Genomic DNA, 17,491 nt, shown 5'->3' with positions numbered 1-17,491 from the left:
CGCTAATATTTGGTTTACATTTGAATTACAAGCCATGTGTTGTAATTGCCTATCTACTCCTTATTACAACGGTTCCATACCCTTCTACCTTTGCAATCTCTTTATTTACATTATAGTCCCATGACAAATTCTCCCCTACTAGAAACATTACTTGTCCTCAAGTAAGTCACAAAAGTCCTGCTACCTTCAGAAACTGTTTCAGGAGGTCGGGAAGGTACTCCCAAGTGTTGTTTTCAAGGTGGAGATTGGACCAGCGAACTAAGACCTCCGTGATAGGTGGTTGGTGCTTGTAGATTATTCTCCTATCCACTATAGCGATGGGCTCAGGCTCCTGTTGTGCTGGTTGTATTGCTAAGGGTAGAATTGAGCTGGCTGGATGGGTGCCCGGGAAAGGTTTGAGGAGTGACACATGGAACACGGGGTGTATGTGAGACCCCTTTGGTAGTTGGAGTCTGTAAGCCACTTGTCCCGCCTTGGCTAACACTTCATAAGGCCCGTAGAATTTGGGACTCAGCTTAGTCACTGATCTAGGGGAGAGAGTTTTCAGTTGGGCTTGCCTCAATTTCAAGTACACCTTGTCTCCCACTGCGAAGACCAATTCACTTATCTTCTGGTCTGCATATTGCTTCATTCTATTTTGGGCACTAGCTAGCTCCTCCCCTAGGGTCTACAGCATTTGCTATCTTTGAACTAAAAAATCGTCCATTGTAGCTACCTGACTATGATTTCCTCCCAATGGTAAAAGAGGAGGTTTGTATCCATATAGTGCTTCAAACGTCTTTGAACTAAAAAATCGTCCACTGTAGCTACCTGACTATGATTTCCTCCCAATGATAAGAGAGGAGGTTTGCATCCATATAGTGCTTCAAACGGTGTCATCTTTAATGAGGAATGGGGTGGTATTGTACCACCATTAAACAAATGAGAGCCATTTGTGCCACCCGATAGAATTCATTAGGCTCACACACCTTAAGTACGTCTTGAGGCACTGATTAGTCCTTTCAGTTTGTCCATCCGTCTCCGGGTGATAGGAGGATGACATGTCTAGCTATGTTCCTAGGGATTTCATTATCTCTTTCTAAAGGAGGCTGGTAAAGACTTTGTCTCTATCTGAAACAATCACCTAAGGTAGCCCATGTAACTTGCCCACTTGATCTAAGAAGACTCTGGCCACCTCTTGTGCCGTAAAAGGGTGTGATAAACCCAAGAAATAGGCATAATTGGTCATACAATCCACCACCACTACCACACAATCTCTATCCTCTGACTTCGGTAATCCTTCTATAAAATCCATGCTGGTGTGAGTCCATGCTTGGTCAAGAACTGGTAAAGGCTGCAACAACCCTGGGGGTGAATATTCTCGTGCTTACAACTATTACAAGTATCACAACCCTTCACATACTCCAAATTCTCTTCTTAACCCTAGCCAGAAGAATAATTGTTTAATCTTACTGTAAGTGTTTTGTATCCCCGAATGTCGACCCAAAGGAGAATCGTGTAATGCCTCTAGGATCCTTTGTCTAAGAGTCTCATCCCCACCAATTATGATTCTATTCTTATATCTCAACAGTCCATTCCACAAGGAGTAGCCTAGTTTACTGTCTAGGCACAGGATCATTTGTTCCATCAGTTCCCTGATCCACTCTCCTTTTGTGTAACTGGTTGTTACTTCCGAAACCAATCCGAAGTAATTGCAGTGATAGCCATTGAGGTCCCTTCTTCCACACAACGGGATAGAGCATCGGCTGCTTTGTTCTCCTGCCCTCGCACAACGCCTTGCCCACCACCTCGGGTTGTGGCCATCAAAAAGAGGTATCTTCATCTTAGGCATAGGGAAACCGACTTGATGTGATCCGATTCCGTGGCCTTGCCTCCTAACTCCTACATTCTCCTCCAACGCCAGTGGTTCAACCTCCAACTTCGTCGATCCCTCCGATCGAGCATTACCACCTTGGCCATGTAGAATTGGCTTCGATCTAACTCTCAGTGTAAACTCAAGTGAAATCCATACCTGAGCCTGGCGAGTGAGCATCATAACAAACTGTTGCATCTAATTCTCCAGTCTACCGAATTCTCTAGCGCTTCCATCCTACTCTGTATCTCCCCTATCGTTGTCGAAACCTGATGGAGCTGCGACTCCATATGCTTCGTCCGGTCCCGTCTGTCATCTCATACTTCAATCGCCCAAGATGATGCTCTGATACCAAATTGTCATAATGCAATTCTGACAAGAAGAGTTCACTCGCAATTCAGAGAGAATTGCGTGGGAACTGGTAGATTAGAAGGACAAAAAGAATAGAAGGAGAGAATTAAAGAGAAAGAGAGAGAGAATCTGAGAAGGTGAGAGGGAAATTGATTCAATTGAATTACCAAAAGATGTTTCTCCTGGTGGCGAGGGTTGGTTATATACTTACCAAGCCTTGGCACCAATATTTGGTTTACATTTGAATTACAAGCCATGTGTTGTAACTGTCTATCAACTCCTTATTACAGCAGTACCCCATACCCTTCTACCTTAGTAATCTCTTTATTTACATTATAGTCCCGTGACATTAACCTCCAGCCTTCATTTTTGTTCAGTTTTCTGGCCTTCATCACCCCATCACTAGTTCCCCTAAATTTTTTAGCAACACGAAAGGATGTCAGCCACCTCTGCCGAAGTTCTCTCTCACTGCATTGGAGGAGTACTGGCAAACCCAGTCTCCGATGAACTGCAACAAATCAGTGTTGCATACTGGCTCACTAGGAAGAACTATCTAAAATGGTCACAACTGATCAAAACCATTTTAAAGGGCAAAGGCAAACTCAACCATATCATCGGAACTAGTCCTAAGGAAGGAGATCCCAGTTTTGTCTCATGTGATGAGCAAGATTCGATGATTATGGCTTGGCTCTGGAATTTTATGTCACAAGAAATAAGTGACACATGTATGTTCCTACCAATTGAAAGGGAGGTCTGGGACTCAATCCGACAAATTTATTCCAAAAGTCAAGGATGCAGCCCAAATCTATGAGTTGCGGATCAAAACTATGTTTAACAAAGCAAGGAGAAAAGACTCTCACCAAATATGTAAACCTGCTGAAGGGGTTGTGGCAGGAAATGGATCAATATCGGGCGATAAAGATGGAGGATAGTTATAGTAAGGATGCTATATTGCTAAAGGCATTCATTGAAAAGGATTGCACATATGATTTTTTAGCAGGACTGAATGCAGATTTTGATCCTGTAAGAAATCCAGATCTTAGGTAAAATCATATGCCTATTTACTCCTGAATTGCAAAGTTACCTTTTTTTTTCCAACACATTGATTATTTCAGGATCAAGGCTCGGGAATGATGATTGGATGTATTGAGGAAAGGGAAGGATTGTACTATCTTGGTGTGCCTGAGACACCAAACATCAGCAAATAGAAACATCCGCTTACTCTCCTTTCCAAACACCATCAATCCACTACTAAAGACATGATCTAGCTCCACCATTATAGGCTAGGTCATCCCTCCTTTACAACTCTTGCAATTATCTTTCCTTGTTCGAAGGATTAGAAAATAAACACTTTGTGCGTGAGATCTATGAGTTAGCTAAACATAAGCATTCAGTCTTTCCCCTTATTAATAAAAGAAGTTTTGTTCCCTTCGAATTGATTCATGGTGACATCTGAGGTCCTGCTCCAATTCCTAGTCTTTCTGGAGCTCGCTAGTTTGTGACATTTATTAATGATTATACGCGAATGACTTGGTTGTTTTTGCTCAAATCCAAAAGTGAAGTCAGTATTGTAATGCCCAACTTTCTTTCCATGATCAAAACCCAATTTGGTGTCCAAATTAAACAGTTTCATTCAAACAATGCTAGGGATTACTTTAATCACACTTTGTCAACCTATTTCCAAAGGGAAGGGATCATTCATGAGTCTTCTTGTATCTATACTCCTCAACAAAATAAGGTAACTGAAAGGAAAAATGATTATCTTTTCTCCACAACCCAGGCATTACTATTCCACCAAAGCGTGCCGAAACATTATTGGGGGAAAGTAGTTCTCACAGCCACTCACATTATCAACCGCCTTCCTACTCAAGTATTGAATCACCAAAGCCGTACGGGTGTCCTGTCACACTATCTTACCATTACTCATCATCTTACTCCTAGAATATTTGGGTGTCTCCTATGTTCATATACATGGTCAAACCCGGGGGGAAATTGGATCCCAAAGCGCTCAAAACTATTTTTGTGAGCTATTCTTCCACCCAAAAAGGTTACAAATGCTACAACCCATCTACTAGGAAATTTTAAATTTTAGCTAATGTTACGTTTGATGAGTTCACATCCTTTTTTCCTCCACCTTCTCGTCAAAGGGAGACTATGCTTGTGGATAATAAGGATTATTTTCTACTCAATCTACCTGCTTTTTTCCCTGCTCCTACCCTTGAACCTCAACAACCTGAGCTTGGTGATACTCAACTTGAATCTGAACTGGAACCTGTATCCTTAGTTGAGGGGAATGCAGATGTGTCTGATAACAGGTTTTCTTAGGTCTACTCAAGGAGGAAGAGTCTGCATCCTAGACCGAGATCAGTTCAAGCATCAAAACCTGATCCTGAGAATGAGGTAATACCTGGTGATCCTCCTCAATCTACATCTGAATTGGATTGGCCTATTGCCATAAGGAAGGGAACTAGGGAATGTACCAAACAACCAAGGTATCCATTTTCAAACTTTGTGTCATTCATGAGACTCTCCTTGTCATAAATGCTTCCTCACAAATTTAAAAACTATGTCAATTCCTAATACCCTTTCTGAGGCCTTAAACTGTGGGAATTGGAGAAATGCTACGAATGTTGAAAGGAAAATGCTATTGGTACACCAATTTTATACATCTTGGGCTACATAAAGGGGTATTATGACAAAAAAACCCCTCATAAGGCGCATAGAAGCGCATGAGGCGCATGTGAGGCGCAGGGTATTTTGGTCATAATACCCCCTTATGTAACCCAAGATGTACAAAATGGGTGTACACCTAGCATGATTCATGTTGAAATGCAAACCTTGGAGAAAAACAAAATATCGGAAGTTGTAGACCTACCAAAATGGAAGAAACCAATAGGGTGCAAGTGGGTATACACGATGAAGTACAAAGCAGATGGAACGCTAGAAAGGTACAATGCAAGGCTAGTGGTAAAAAGGTACACACAGACGCAAGGAATAGACCATCAAGAAACATTTGTTCCAGTAGCAAAAATGAACACAGTGAGAATTTTGTTATCCTTGGCTACGAATTTTCATTGGTCACTCCAACAATTTGATGTAAAAAATGCATTTTTTACATGAAAATCTCGAGGAGGAAATATATATGGAAATCCCACCTGAATACGCTAGAAATATAGCTCCTAGTAAGGTATGCAAGCTTAAGAAAGGATTTTATGGTTTGAAGTAGTCACCTAGGGCTTGATTTGGAAGGTTTACTAAAGTAATGGGAAATATGGGCTACAAACAAAGCCAAAGAGACCACACTTTGTTTATCAAGCATTTGGGCTCAGATAGAGTCACAGCTCTCATTGTTTACGTGGATAACATAATAGTGCCTGGGAATGATCAACATGAAAGGTAGTCTAGGACATAACTTAAAGAAGGAATTTTAAATCAAAGAGCTCATAAATCTTAAGTACTTCCTAGGAATTAAGGTGGTCCGTTCCAAGATAGGGATGTTTATCTCTCAGCAAAAGTACATTATTGACCTCTTAAGGGATAAAAGGAAGTTGGCATGCAAATCGATTAATTCACCTATAGATCAAAACCACAAACTTCGAGAAGCGGATGGAGACAAAGCAGTAGAGGTGTATCAAAGACTTGTTGGCCGACTAATCTATCTCATACACGCCCAGACATTGTCGACGCCATAAGCGTTGTGAGTCAATTTATGCATAATCCAAAGGAAATACAATTACAAGCAGTATACAGAATATTGCCCTACTTAAAAGGGACTCCTGGGAAAAACATATTGTTCAGGAAGCATACCAAGATTACACCCGAAGCTTATACCGATGCAAACTATACAAGTTCAGTGACAAATAAAAAATCTACTTCTAGGTATTGCGCCTTTATTGGAGGGAATCTAGTCACATGGAGAATCAAGAAGCAAAATATTGTGGCAAGATCCAAGTGTTGAATCTGAATTTCGAGTTATGGCACAGGGTATATGAATTACTATGGCTGGAGATTAACTTGGAAGACTTAAGAATTGAGTGGGACGGTCTTATGAAGCTCTACTATGACAATAAGTCAGCAATCAGTATAGCACATAATCCCGTGTAACATGATTGAACAAAACACATAGAAGTTGACAGACATTTTATCAAGAAAAAACTGAACAACAGTCTCAAATGTACTCATGTGCCTTCAGAATCACAATTAGTAGATGTGTTTACCAAAGGAATCAACAATCCCCAATTTCAAACATTAATTTCCAAACTAGGAATGAATAATATCTACTCAAAAGCTTGAGAGAGAGTGTCGGAGATCATAAAGAGTGATGGCAGATTTTAAGGGCTGTCAATCAAGCTATCTTTTTTGAATTATTTCCTAATACATAATTAGAAGGTTAGGTGTACAGATTTGGTAGGTTCTGTAAATCAATTAGAGATTGTCTCCATTAGAGAAAATTCCTAAATTGAGAGTTTCCTATGATAGATTAGCTAAGTTTCTGTATATATACAATTCTGGACAGAATGAATAAAAGCATTAAGCCTTCTCCCTAATTTCTAAAACAACTAAAAAATGAATATTAAGAGATTCTACCCAGTAAGCAGGTGCAGAAAATATAAAGGAACTAATCAGGGTAAAACTTGCTACATGCACAAATATGCACACTAATTAATCTCACTGTCGCAGTGAATGCAATAACAACATAATGTCAGATCTGAATGCACAATAAAGATTACTTGACAACTGAAAGCAGCCAAGATAGCAAGGAGAAAGGAAAATCAATCCTAGCAGTAAGATAGAAATGTGTTCATCACTTATCAAGCCCATAAAGATAGAAATTGACGCATCTCCGTCAGAGTCTAGGAAAGGTGTACCCTACATGACCTGCATTCATGGTTTAATGCAAGAACAGTTGTTGGCAATTCCACAATTAAGAAGATCAATTTGTTCTACTGAACCGTCACTGAGTTGAACAGATTTTGCATCAAAAGTTTATTCTACAAGTTCGAGGCTATTATCAAGTGTTGTACCCCTATTTCTAGTACATAAAATACAAAATACCAATTTAAGTGTAGACGCTCAGGATGGTTTAGCACTAAAACAGATGCCCATAATGGGGTTATGTATGCCGATTGTCCCAATATCTATCTGGCATAATTGGATGGAGAAATCTCGATCGTGGTCTCCCATCTCCACCAATTTGTGGCACACTGTAAAGAATGAAATAATTCTTTCTTGATTTTTCATCAATTACACAAGGAGTCCTCTTTATCGAAGAGGAATTTACAGAATAGGAAACCAAAATATCTACACACAATAGGAAACATAAAACTATACGATAGAAAAAGATGTATCTACACGCTTAGGAAAGTTTCCTAAGATCGGGATAGGCAAGATTTCCTAAACTGATTTTGGAAACTTCTAAACTCATGCACACGCTACAAACTTATTCTTTTCCTTGAAATTCCCATGAGCCAACACTCCCTCTCGAGCTAAAGAATGTATATCCCACATTACCAGCTTGCTTGCTAGATCTTCAAACCTTTTCACTAGTAGCCCTTTGGTTAGTATATCAACAACTTGCTCCTCGTATGGCACATAGGGTAAATGAATTAGACCGGCTTCCAACTTGTCCTTTATGAAATGCCAGTCTATCTCAGTATGTTTAATCCTATCATATTGGACAGGATTATGGGCTATGTTAATTGTTGATTGGTTATCACACCATAGCCCAATTGAGCCTTGGACTCGAACCCTTAGATCTTCTAGGATAATTTTCAGCCACAAAACTTCGCATAGACCAAGGGCCATAGTCCTAAATTCCGCCTCCGCACTTGATCTTGCAACAACACTTTGCTTCTTATCTCTCCATGACACCAAATTCCCACCTAGATAAACACAATAGCCGCTTGTTGGCCGCCTATCTGTTATGGACCAAATATAAGCATCTGAAAAACCCTTGATGTCTAGCTCATTCCCTACTCTAAATAGGATTCTCTTACCTGGGGTGGCCTTTAAGTAACTTAGGATCTTCCTTACAGCTAGCATATGCTCCTCGATTGGGTTGTGTATGAATTGGCTCACGAGTCTGACAGCAAAATCGATGTCTAGCCTCGTGTGGGAGAGGTATATTAGTCTCCCAACTAGTATTCTGTACCTTCATTTGTCCACTGATTGGCTGCTAGGGTTGTTCCATAACCTATTGTTAGGTTCAATGGAAATTTTAGATCCTTTTCCACCAGTTAGCCATGTGTCTGCCAACAAATCCATCACATATTTCCTTTGAGAGAGAAAAAATCCTTGCTTTAGAATAGGCTACCTCAATTCCTAGAAAATACTTGAGGACCCCCAAGTCTTTGATCTCGAATTCCATGGCTAGCCTTTCTTTGAGTTTCCCCTGCTCTTCTTCATCATTGCCCGTGACAATCATGTCATCAACATACACCAAAAGAACTGTCACTTTACCTTCTTTTGAGTGTTTTATAAAAAGGGTGTGGTCTCCCCTACTTTAGCCATCCCCTAAAGCTTTCATAGCTTTGGAAAACCTCCCGAACCAAGCCCTAAGAGACTGCTTGAGCCCATATAGGGCCTTCTTGAACCAGTAGACCTTTCCTTCATGTCCTTCTTGGAACCCTAGTGGCAATTTCATATAAACTTCATACTCCAAGTCCCCATGGAGGAATGCATTTTTTACATCTAGCTATTGAAGGTTCTACCCAAAATAGGCTGCCAATGAGAGGAGTATCCGCACAATGGTCATTTTTGCTACCGGAACAAATGTCTCAAGGTAGTCAATTCCATAGGATTAGGTGTATCCCTTAGCTACCAGCCTGGCCTTATATCTCTTTAGAGTGCGATCTGCCTTGTATTTTACATTAAAAATCCATCTACACCCAACCAGATTGATCCCCTTAGGTCTGGATACAAGATCCCATGTATGGTTCTTTTTTAATGCACTCATCTCCTCCCACATAGCTTACCTCCAATTCTAATCCTTTAGTGCCTCATGTACTGATTTAGGAATGATAATTGAATCTAAGGATACCGGGAAACTCTTATGTTTTTGGAGAGAGGATGATATGAAAGGTAATTGGTTAAAGGATGTTGGGTGCAACTTCTAACCCCCTTTCTAACTGCAATAGGAAGGTCTAAATCATCAAAAATAAGACCATCAAAAGTTGTGGGTGTATTCTGTGTAAAATCCATACCTTGACTAGGAGCCGAGGATAGTGTATGCTAAGTTTCTTGGCTACGCTCCCTTCACTTGTAAATGTAAGGAGACCCCTTATACCTTACTGGAGATGACAACCTTTGGGTGGCTGCCAGAGCATAGGTCAATGGGTTGAGTTTGAGTAGTAGTAGGACTGGTCTAGGCAATAGGGCTAGAGCTGCATTGAGGACCATTCTGGGGTGCAGACAAGGGATTAGGAAATGAATGTCATCAAAGTTGTAGTCACCATAAAGAATCTCCCCCTAGTGACCAACTAGAAAGGAACCAAAAAATGGAATGGACTCAACGAAGGTAACATCTTTAGAGACATACATCTTTCAAGTAGGAGGATGGTAACACTTATACCCCTTTTCAGTAGGTGAATACCCAAGGAAAACACACTTGACTACCCTTAGATCCAGCTTATCTCGATGTTGTTTGGAAATGTGAACAAAGGAGACCACCCAAACACTCTAAGAGGAAGAGGGGTATGCAAATTGAAATCCGAAAAATGAGTAGTTAAACATGCAAATGGGCTCCGTTGGTGAAGGATCTTAGTGGGCACTCAATTAATAAGAAAAGCAATAGTAAAGACAGCTTCCCCAAAAAAAAATTTAGGAGCCTTATGATGATGAAGTAGGGTACGAGCCACATTAAGGAGATGTCTCATCTTCCTTTCAGCAATTTCATTTTGTTGTGGAGTACCTATACAAGAAGATTCATAGACAATTCCTTCTTATTGGAAAAACTAATACATATGATGATTGAAATAATCTCATGCATTGTCAGTTTTTATTTTTTGTATAGGAGTTCCAAATTGAGTAGTAATCATTTTACAAAAAATTGGTAACACCATTCCTATGGCTGCTTTATATTTTAACAAAAAAACCCGTGTCATATGAGTACAATTATCAATAAAGGAGATAAACCATCAAGTCCCAGAATAATTAAGAATTTTATAAGGCCCCCATACATCAGAGTGAATCAATGCAAAGGGTTTAGAGCTGATTTTATTACTATTTGGATAAGAAACACGATGTTGCTTAGATAGAATGCATACATCACATTGAAATATACTAGGATCTATGGAATGAAATAGAGTAGGAAACATAGCTTTTAATAGAGTAAATGGAGGGTGACCAAGGCAGTAGTGATGTAGCCATATGTTTTGATGATCAGCTGTAGCCCGTGAAGAGCAAGCCACCTACAGTTGGTCTCTAGATGGACAAGGAACCTCCCTCATGAAGCAGTACAACCCATCCATTTCCCTAGCAACACAAATCCTCGTCCTTGTCTTCATTGCCTGAAACTCACACATATTAGGAGAAAAAATGGCTTCGCAATTTAAGTCTTTAGTGGGCTGGTGAATAGAGAGAAGATTAGTTGATAAATATGGTACATGAAGAACTAGTTGAATGGAGAGATTAGGGCTAAGGTTAACTCTGCCATGGCCAACAATAGGGACTGATGTGCCATTAGCAATTGTAATTCCTTTGGAGGTCTTGAGAGGCTGATAGGTGGAAAACACATGGGGGTTCGGTGTCATATGGTATGTTTCTCTTGAATCCAAAATCCAAACATCATTCCTATTAGCTCTTAAGGTAGAAAAGAATGTAGAATGAGTGCAATTACTTGAGGTTTCCTAATGAGCTCGGGAGCAAGCTCCATCTTGTATTTGCTTTGAGGAAGGACTTTAGCTTGTTGATCTCATCAGCATTAAATTGGGTGAGATCAGAACTACAATCAGCCTCTATCTTCTCTCCTGACCTGTCTTCCTTTTATCCCTTGTGCGATAAGTAGACTTGGTTCCTTGCAGCCAAGTTCTTGAATCCTCCATTCTTATTTAGGATAGTTTCTTTACCATGAAGCTTGAAGCAGGTGTCTCAGGTATACCGAGGCTTCTTGCAGAATGTACACCATAGTCCCTCTCTACTATTAGCTCGTGCTTGAGCCTCTGTTAGTTTTTCCCGACCAAGTATATGCACCCTCACTTGATCAAACTCAAGGTTAATACCAACCAAAAACTCAACAATCCTATCCATTTCAATTATTTGGTTAAGGGTTGCAGCATCAGCACTGCAAACCATCTTGATATTCTAGTAGTGGTCTAACTCTAGCCATAGACCATTCATGCGATTATAGTACTCAGTGACAAACAACCCTCCTTGTTTAGAACTACTAATTTTGGTTAACTTCATAGATAACTGAAGCATCTTGTATTTTGGAGAAAGTTTGCATTACAACCTCCCAAATTTCCCTAACAAAACCCAAAAACATGTAATTCCTACTTACCTCAAGTAGCATGGCGTTCCAAAGCCATGATATTATCTAGGAATCCTCAATATCCCATGTTGGGAATATAGGATCAGTTGCTTTTGGAGGGAAGGCAGTGAGATGACTAATCTTCCACCTAACTTTAAGAAAAGTCCTTACCAATTGAGCCCACTGGAAATAGTTTCTCCCATCTAGGCGATAGGACAAATGGATATTTGGCAAATCCCCTGCTACTGCTCCATGTCTAGATTTCGGGATCTCGTCGGGAGTTTGATCGACCACCGGTGAAGATTCTCCGATTGCCATGGCTTCAAACACTTCAGACATGTCTTCTCTATTCGGCAAGTAAGGATTAAGGCAATCAAGGCTGAAAGGGGGTTAACAAAAACAAAGAGGCAGACAGCTACGAAGGACAAGTGCAATAAAGGCCCTCTAGGGTTTAGGAGGTTGTGGCGGCGACCCTGATACCATGTAAAGAATGAAATAATTCTTTCTTCATTTTTCATCAATTACACAAGGAGTCCTTTTTATAGAAGAGGAATTTACATAATAGGAAACCAAAAGATCTATACACAATAGGAAACATAAAACTATACATAGGAAAAGATGTATCTACACACTTAGGAAAGTTTCCTAAGATGTATAGGCAAACTTATTCCAAAGATGTATCTCTGATTTCCTAAACTGATTTTGAAAACTTCTAAACTCATGCACATGCCACAAACTTATTCTTTGAAATTCCCGTGAGCCAACACATACATATAAAGTATGTGTTTGAGTTTGTTGCAAAGTATCAGAGAGATGGGTAGGAGTCCATCAATATCGGGATATTGGGATAAAGTCATGTTTTCTTTTTCCTTTTTTTTTCTTTGTTTTTTTTTTTTTTTTTTGTGGTGGGTAAACCAAGAAAAACATTACAGTAGGTTTCTAGAACTACAGAAACATGGAGTAAATTCAGTTCCTATAACATCCAGAGCAGGCTGCATGCAAAACAGCCTCTGATGGTCATGCATCTTGTTCAGATTTCAGTCAGTCCTTAACCACGCTGTTCATTATATTGCTTCCAAACACACTCCGTTTAAGCTAATTCCATCCCTCTTAGCAGTAATAGCATGTGAACAATAAAAGTCTCTGAACACAAGGAAAAAAAATATCTACAATCTCATAGAAGCTGAGAGCAATCGAAAGCCGGATACAGACAAGACAAGACACAGACACACCAGCACAGCAAGTTTCAGAAAGATTATAACATGACATGGCAAGAACACGCCAAATAATAAATTATATATTTCATATGGATATAGAAAAAAAGCTTTTGAGGGCAAGCCTTTGTAATAATATAAGGTTGCTCCTTTGTGACTGGAAGGTCACAGATTCTGAGTTATGAAACAGACTCTTTGCAAAAGCAAGGGTAGAGGGCATACAAAAGCAACCCGTGCAAAGTGGGGAGCGCCTCATACATTGAGGAAGCTCTTTAAATAAAAATAACTCATTCTACAAAATAGCAAAAAAGTGTAATTAAATTTTTTATCATATTTAAAAAAAAAATCTTATCATCAAAAAATATTGGGTGTGTGGTTCTAAAATTTAAGGGATAAGAGCGCCAATAAATTTAAATTTACATTACTTTTATTTCATAATTAATTTGAAGTATTTTTTTAAACTTATAATAATCTGGTTCTAATTTGTCTAACAGATAAACATGCAGAGATCAAATGATGGGCACAGGTGTCCATAAAGTATCACATAATAAAAAGAAAAATCATAGGAAATTTTGGAATCAGTGTCAGATATGCATTTTTTTGAAGCATCTAAAGAGTGTTGGGTGTCTAGCACATGTCCAACATGACATGGTGGAAGTGTCCATGTTTCTTAGGAGAACAAACACCAGCAGTGAGTAGTGACATCATTATTAAGGATTCACTAGAAAACATATATAGGATCCAGAACAATTGACTAAGAAAATATATTTATGACGCTCGAGAAATATAACCACCATAAAATTGGGGTGAGAAATAGAAAAGACCCCACTCCATTTCAGTAACATCTGAATTGATTACACCAGTCACCTAGTGACCACTAGATTAAACAATCCAGGTTGACTTTCAAAGTTGATCATTTCTTTAAGTAAACCCTAGAAAAGATTAATACCATAGAGGTGGTAATGATGATAATGACAAAAAAACAATAATAATAGTAGATGAACAGACTGATGCAATATCAATAACAATACAAAAGAACCCCCAACAAGTCAAACCTCCAAAATGAAATGAAGAACGAAGGCATGGAAAACACAAGGAAAACATTATCAATATCATCCAAAATAAGCAAGAAATGCATTTGAACACACATACACATTTCATGAAATGATATAATGGGACGAACCTGTAAGCACGGAAGGATAGCAGGTTTACGCTGTTGTAATAGATGAATGCACATCAAGACATACCTGGAAAGCAATAAAAGCTTTTAGCAACTACTGAAATGAGCAGCATAATAATACCTAAGAACCATTCAAGCTATAGAACTCACGCATAGCTTGACAGCGTTCCATGATAAGTTTCATTAACTCCTCTGGATTTGGCCCAGTGTTTCACAATAAAAGCCAATTGCCGCAGTCTCTCATCTATTTGTGCATAATCACTCAAGAGCTTTGTGTTGACAACAGCCAAAATATTGTTCACGCATATGTCACAAGAAATTCCAGTGACTGGATCCTTAAGCTTCACTATTGGAACCCGAGCACGTGTCAGAGCCTGTAAAAAGAACTTATATTAAGAACCTTAAAAGAAACTTGACTAAGACGTGACCCGTTTATCTCACGCTTGAGATGCCATATACATTTTGAAACATGAACCTCATTTAAGGCACTCATCCTAGTCTCTATGCACAGATTGGGTTAAAGGTTAGGCTTAAAATACATTTTTGTCCCACCAATAAAGTCTCTACAGCTCAGTTTCACACTAACTAATCATAGACATACCCCATTTATCCAATTGTTATATCAATTATATAAATGGCTCATGTTCTCAGATCACTCCATGTTATAGAAACAACTCTCAAGTGTAACTCAGATCCACTAGATTAATTTGGGAAGCCATGATTTAAGGAATATTGAAGTCCTAACAGGCTAAAAACTGCTGTTTAGTTGCAGAAACTGCTTTAGTTTTTCAGAAAATTACTCCATAGAAACAAAAAAATTAGAAAACTTGTTCAAACACAAAAATTTTCCATATAGAAAATGGATATTTGGAACACTCCTAAAATAAGTTTTATGAGTTTTCTTTATTAATTTGGAGATTTCGAAAACACGGTTTTCTAAATTCCTTATATCATCTCCATCTCCTTCTTTAACACAAGTTATACAAAAAGAAATCAAAACATCTGCCCCTTTTTTTTGAACATATGTTCCAATTTTTAAGATTAGAATTTAATTTTCTGATTTTTCAAATTTTCTATGGAAAATGAAAACTAGAGACTTTGAAACAAGAGATATTCAAGAATGAATTCTTATCTTAATTTTTCATTGAGCTGATCACATGTATATATACAGGTTTGACAGCTATCTCCTAAGAATTCAAAACAAGAAAAATCTATCTCCTATAATCAAGGAGATTCTTATTTTTATCTTCTCCTAACAAACCTATCTTATCTTCTTATCTTCACCTCCTCCTTATCTTCTCCTCTAACAAACCTAATCTAATCACTTGAATACAATGATACAGAAAGTAAAAGAGATAAATATCTAGCAAATCGTAAATCTCCAACACTCCCCCTCAAGTTGGGAATGATGAATAGATGTTCATCATTCCCAACTTGCCAAGAATAAATTCGAAGTTAGGCTTGGGTAGTATCTTTGTGAAAACATCTGCTTCCTGCATTTGAGTGGAAATGTGACATAATTCAATCCCGCCTTCTTCAAGCTTGTGTTTGATAAAGCTCTTGTCAATTCTAATAGGTTTCATTCGATCATGTTCTACCAAATTATTCACGATACTTATGGCAAACTTGCTATCACTGTAAAGATTTGTAAGGGCTGAAATAGATATTTGTATGTCGTGTACCTGAGGGAGAATAATTGTAATAAACAATAGAGGCTGGTAGGCATTTGTAATTGTGAGGAATTGAGACTTTTACATGCAGAAGTGACAACCGTTTTTGGCGCCAACTTCCGTTAGGGCCGAGTACATATATGCCCGGCCTACCTCATTGAGAGGATATCGAATATCATTTGACAATTTTCTGCTCTATTTCCCTCTCAATTCTTTCTCTCCTCCTCATTTCATTTTCTAATTTCCCCCCCTCTTTCTCTAATTCATCTCTCCCCTACATAATTCCCGCCAAGTTCTCTCTACAAACGAGAGAACACCTTACTGAATCCAGAGGATTCAACATTGTAGTGTTATAGTTTTGCACCGAGTATAGCCTAGAAGAACTAGAAGAAATAATGGGAGTCCAAATATATTCAAGCGGCAGAATTAGTTAAGTTAGATTGTGTCTAACGGTAGTACATGTATGAGGGGTATAATAGGTATTGTGTTATCGTTTATATTGCCTTGTATTGTCTGCCCAAAATGTCTATAAATAGAAGGCATAGGGCAGTCGCTTCGAATGATCATTCATTTTGTTGTGCGAGTGTTATAAGGTGAAAGAAAAGTCTAGATCAAGATAGTCTTTGTAATCTCGTGATTGATGTACTCATGTGAGAGGGATTCTTGTACTGATTTCATTCAAGATTCTAGTGGATCGGCTCTCGGGACAAGAGGGTAGATGTAGGACCATCATTGATGATCTGAACTAGGATGCATCCTTGTGTACCAGTGTGGTTTGCATGTTTCTTCTCTTATTTTTAATTCTATTCTTGTTGTGTTTTCTGTTTTGGGATAAATCAGTGTATGTGTGTGACTATAAATTGGCAAGAATAGAGTGATTCCAGTGCTCCCGATTTCACATGCAAATCATCCATTAGTCTCTCTAGACAAATAACTTCACATATGCCTTGTGCAATGGCTCTAAATTTTCCTTTAGCACTACTCCTAGCCACCACCGTCTGCTTCTTGCTTCTCCATGTAACTAAATTCCCCCATAGCCTTGTGCAAAACCCCAAAATTGACTTTCTATCTTCCACGTTACCAGCCCAATCTGCACCTACAAAGGCTTCAGTATTCCTCTTTTCATGCTTTCAAAACATCAGTCCTCTACCTGGAGTTTCCTTGAGATATTTGCGGATGTGTCCTGAGGCACATAGATATTGTTGAGTTAGGGAATGTATAAACTGGCTAACAATACTGATTGTAAAGGCAATGTCAGGTCTTGTGAGAGATAGATAGATGAGTCTTCCAACTAGTTGTTGGTAACTTTCCATCTACAAGAGGATCATTTTCATCTAGATTCCACTTCCAGCCTTGTTGCAAAGGAGTCCCAACTGGTTTGCAACCTAATTTCCAGGTTTCTCTTAGTAAGTCAAGAGTATATTTTCGTTGAAAGATGAAAATACCATTCTGGTTTCTTGCAATTTCCATACCAAGAAAATATCTCAAGTCCCCTAGATCTTTAACTTCAAATTTTGTTTTCCACTGCTACTTGAGCTACCGAAGTTGGCATGTGTCATCTACATACCGATCAGTATGGATCTTTTTCCTCTTTCCCCCATCTTGATGAAACTGTATGGTTCGCTTGCCCTTGCTCATATCCGAGCCAAAAGAGTGTCATACTAAATTTTTTAAACCATGCTCAGGATGACTACTTGAGACCATACAAAGATTTTTTTAATTTAAATACTTTCCCTTTCTCTTCTTCAGATTTGAATC

General features: G+C 38.8%; 1 protein-coding gene across 2 annotated transcripts in view; it reads right to left on the bottom strand.

Annotated features, from left to right (window-relative positions):
- Positions 1 to 17,491, bottom strand: part of LOC127801392 (UTP:RNA uridylyltransferase 1) — a 36,362-nt gene that overhangs the window by 5,189 nt on the left and 13,682 nt on the right. For both annotated transcript variants that reach the window (XM_052336478.1, XM_052336476.1), the window contains exons 3-4: positions 14,214 to 14,437; positions 14,067 to 14,130 (exon numbers count right to left, since the gene is read on the bottom strand). In XM_052336478.1, coding sequence (XP_052192438.1) covers positions 14,067 to 14,130; positions 14,214 to 14,437 — 288 coding nt within the window. The remainder of the gene's footprint in view (positions 1 to 14,066; positions 14,131 to 14,213; positions 14,438 to 17,491) is intronic.

This window comes from Diospyros lotus, chromosome 5 (assembly GCF_014633365.1).
Source record: "Diospyros lotus cultivar Yz01 chromosome 5, ASM1463336v1, whole genome shotgun sequence".
NCBI classification, from domain to species: Eukaryota; Viridiplantae; Streptophyta; class Magnoliopsida; order Ericales; family Ebenaceae; genus Diospyros; species Diospyros lotus.
This window is presented reverse-complemented; position numbering and strand designations above follow the sequence as displayed.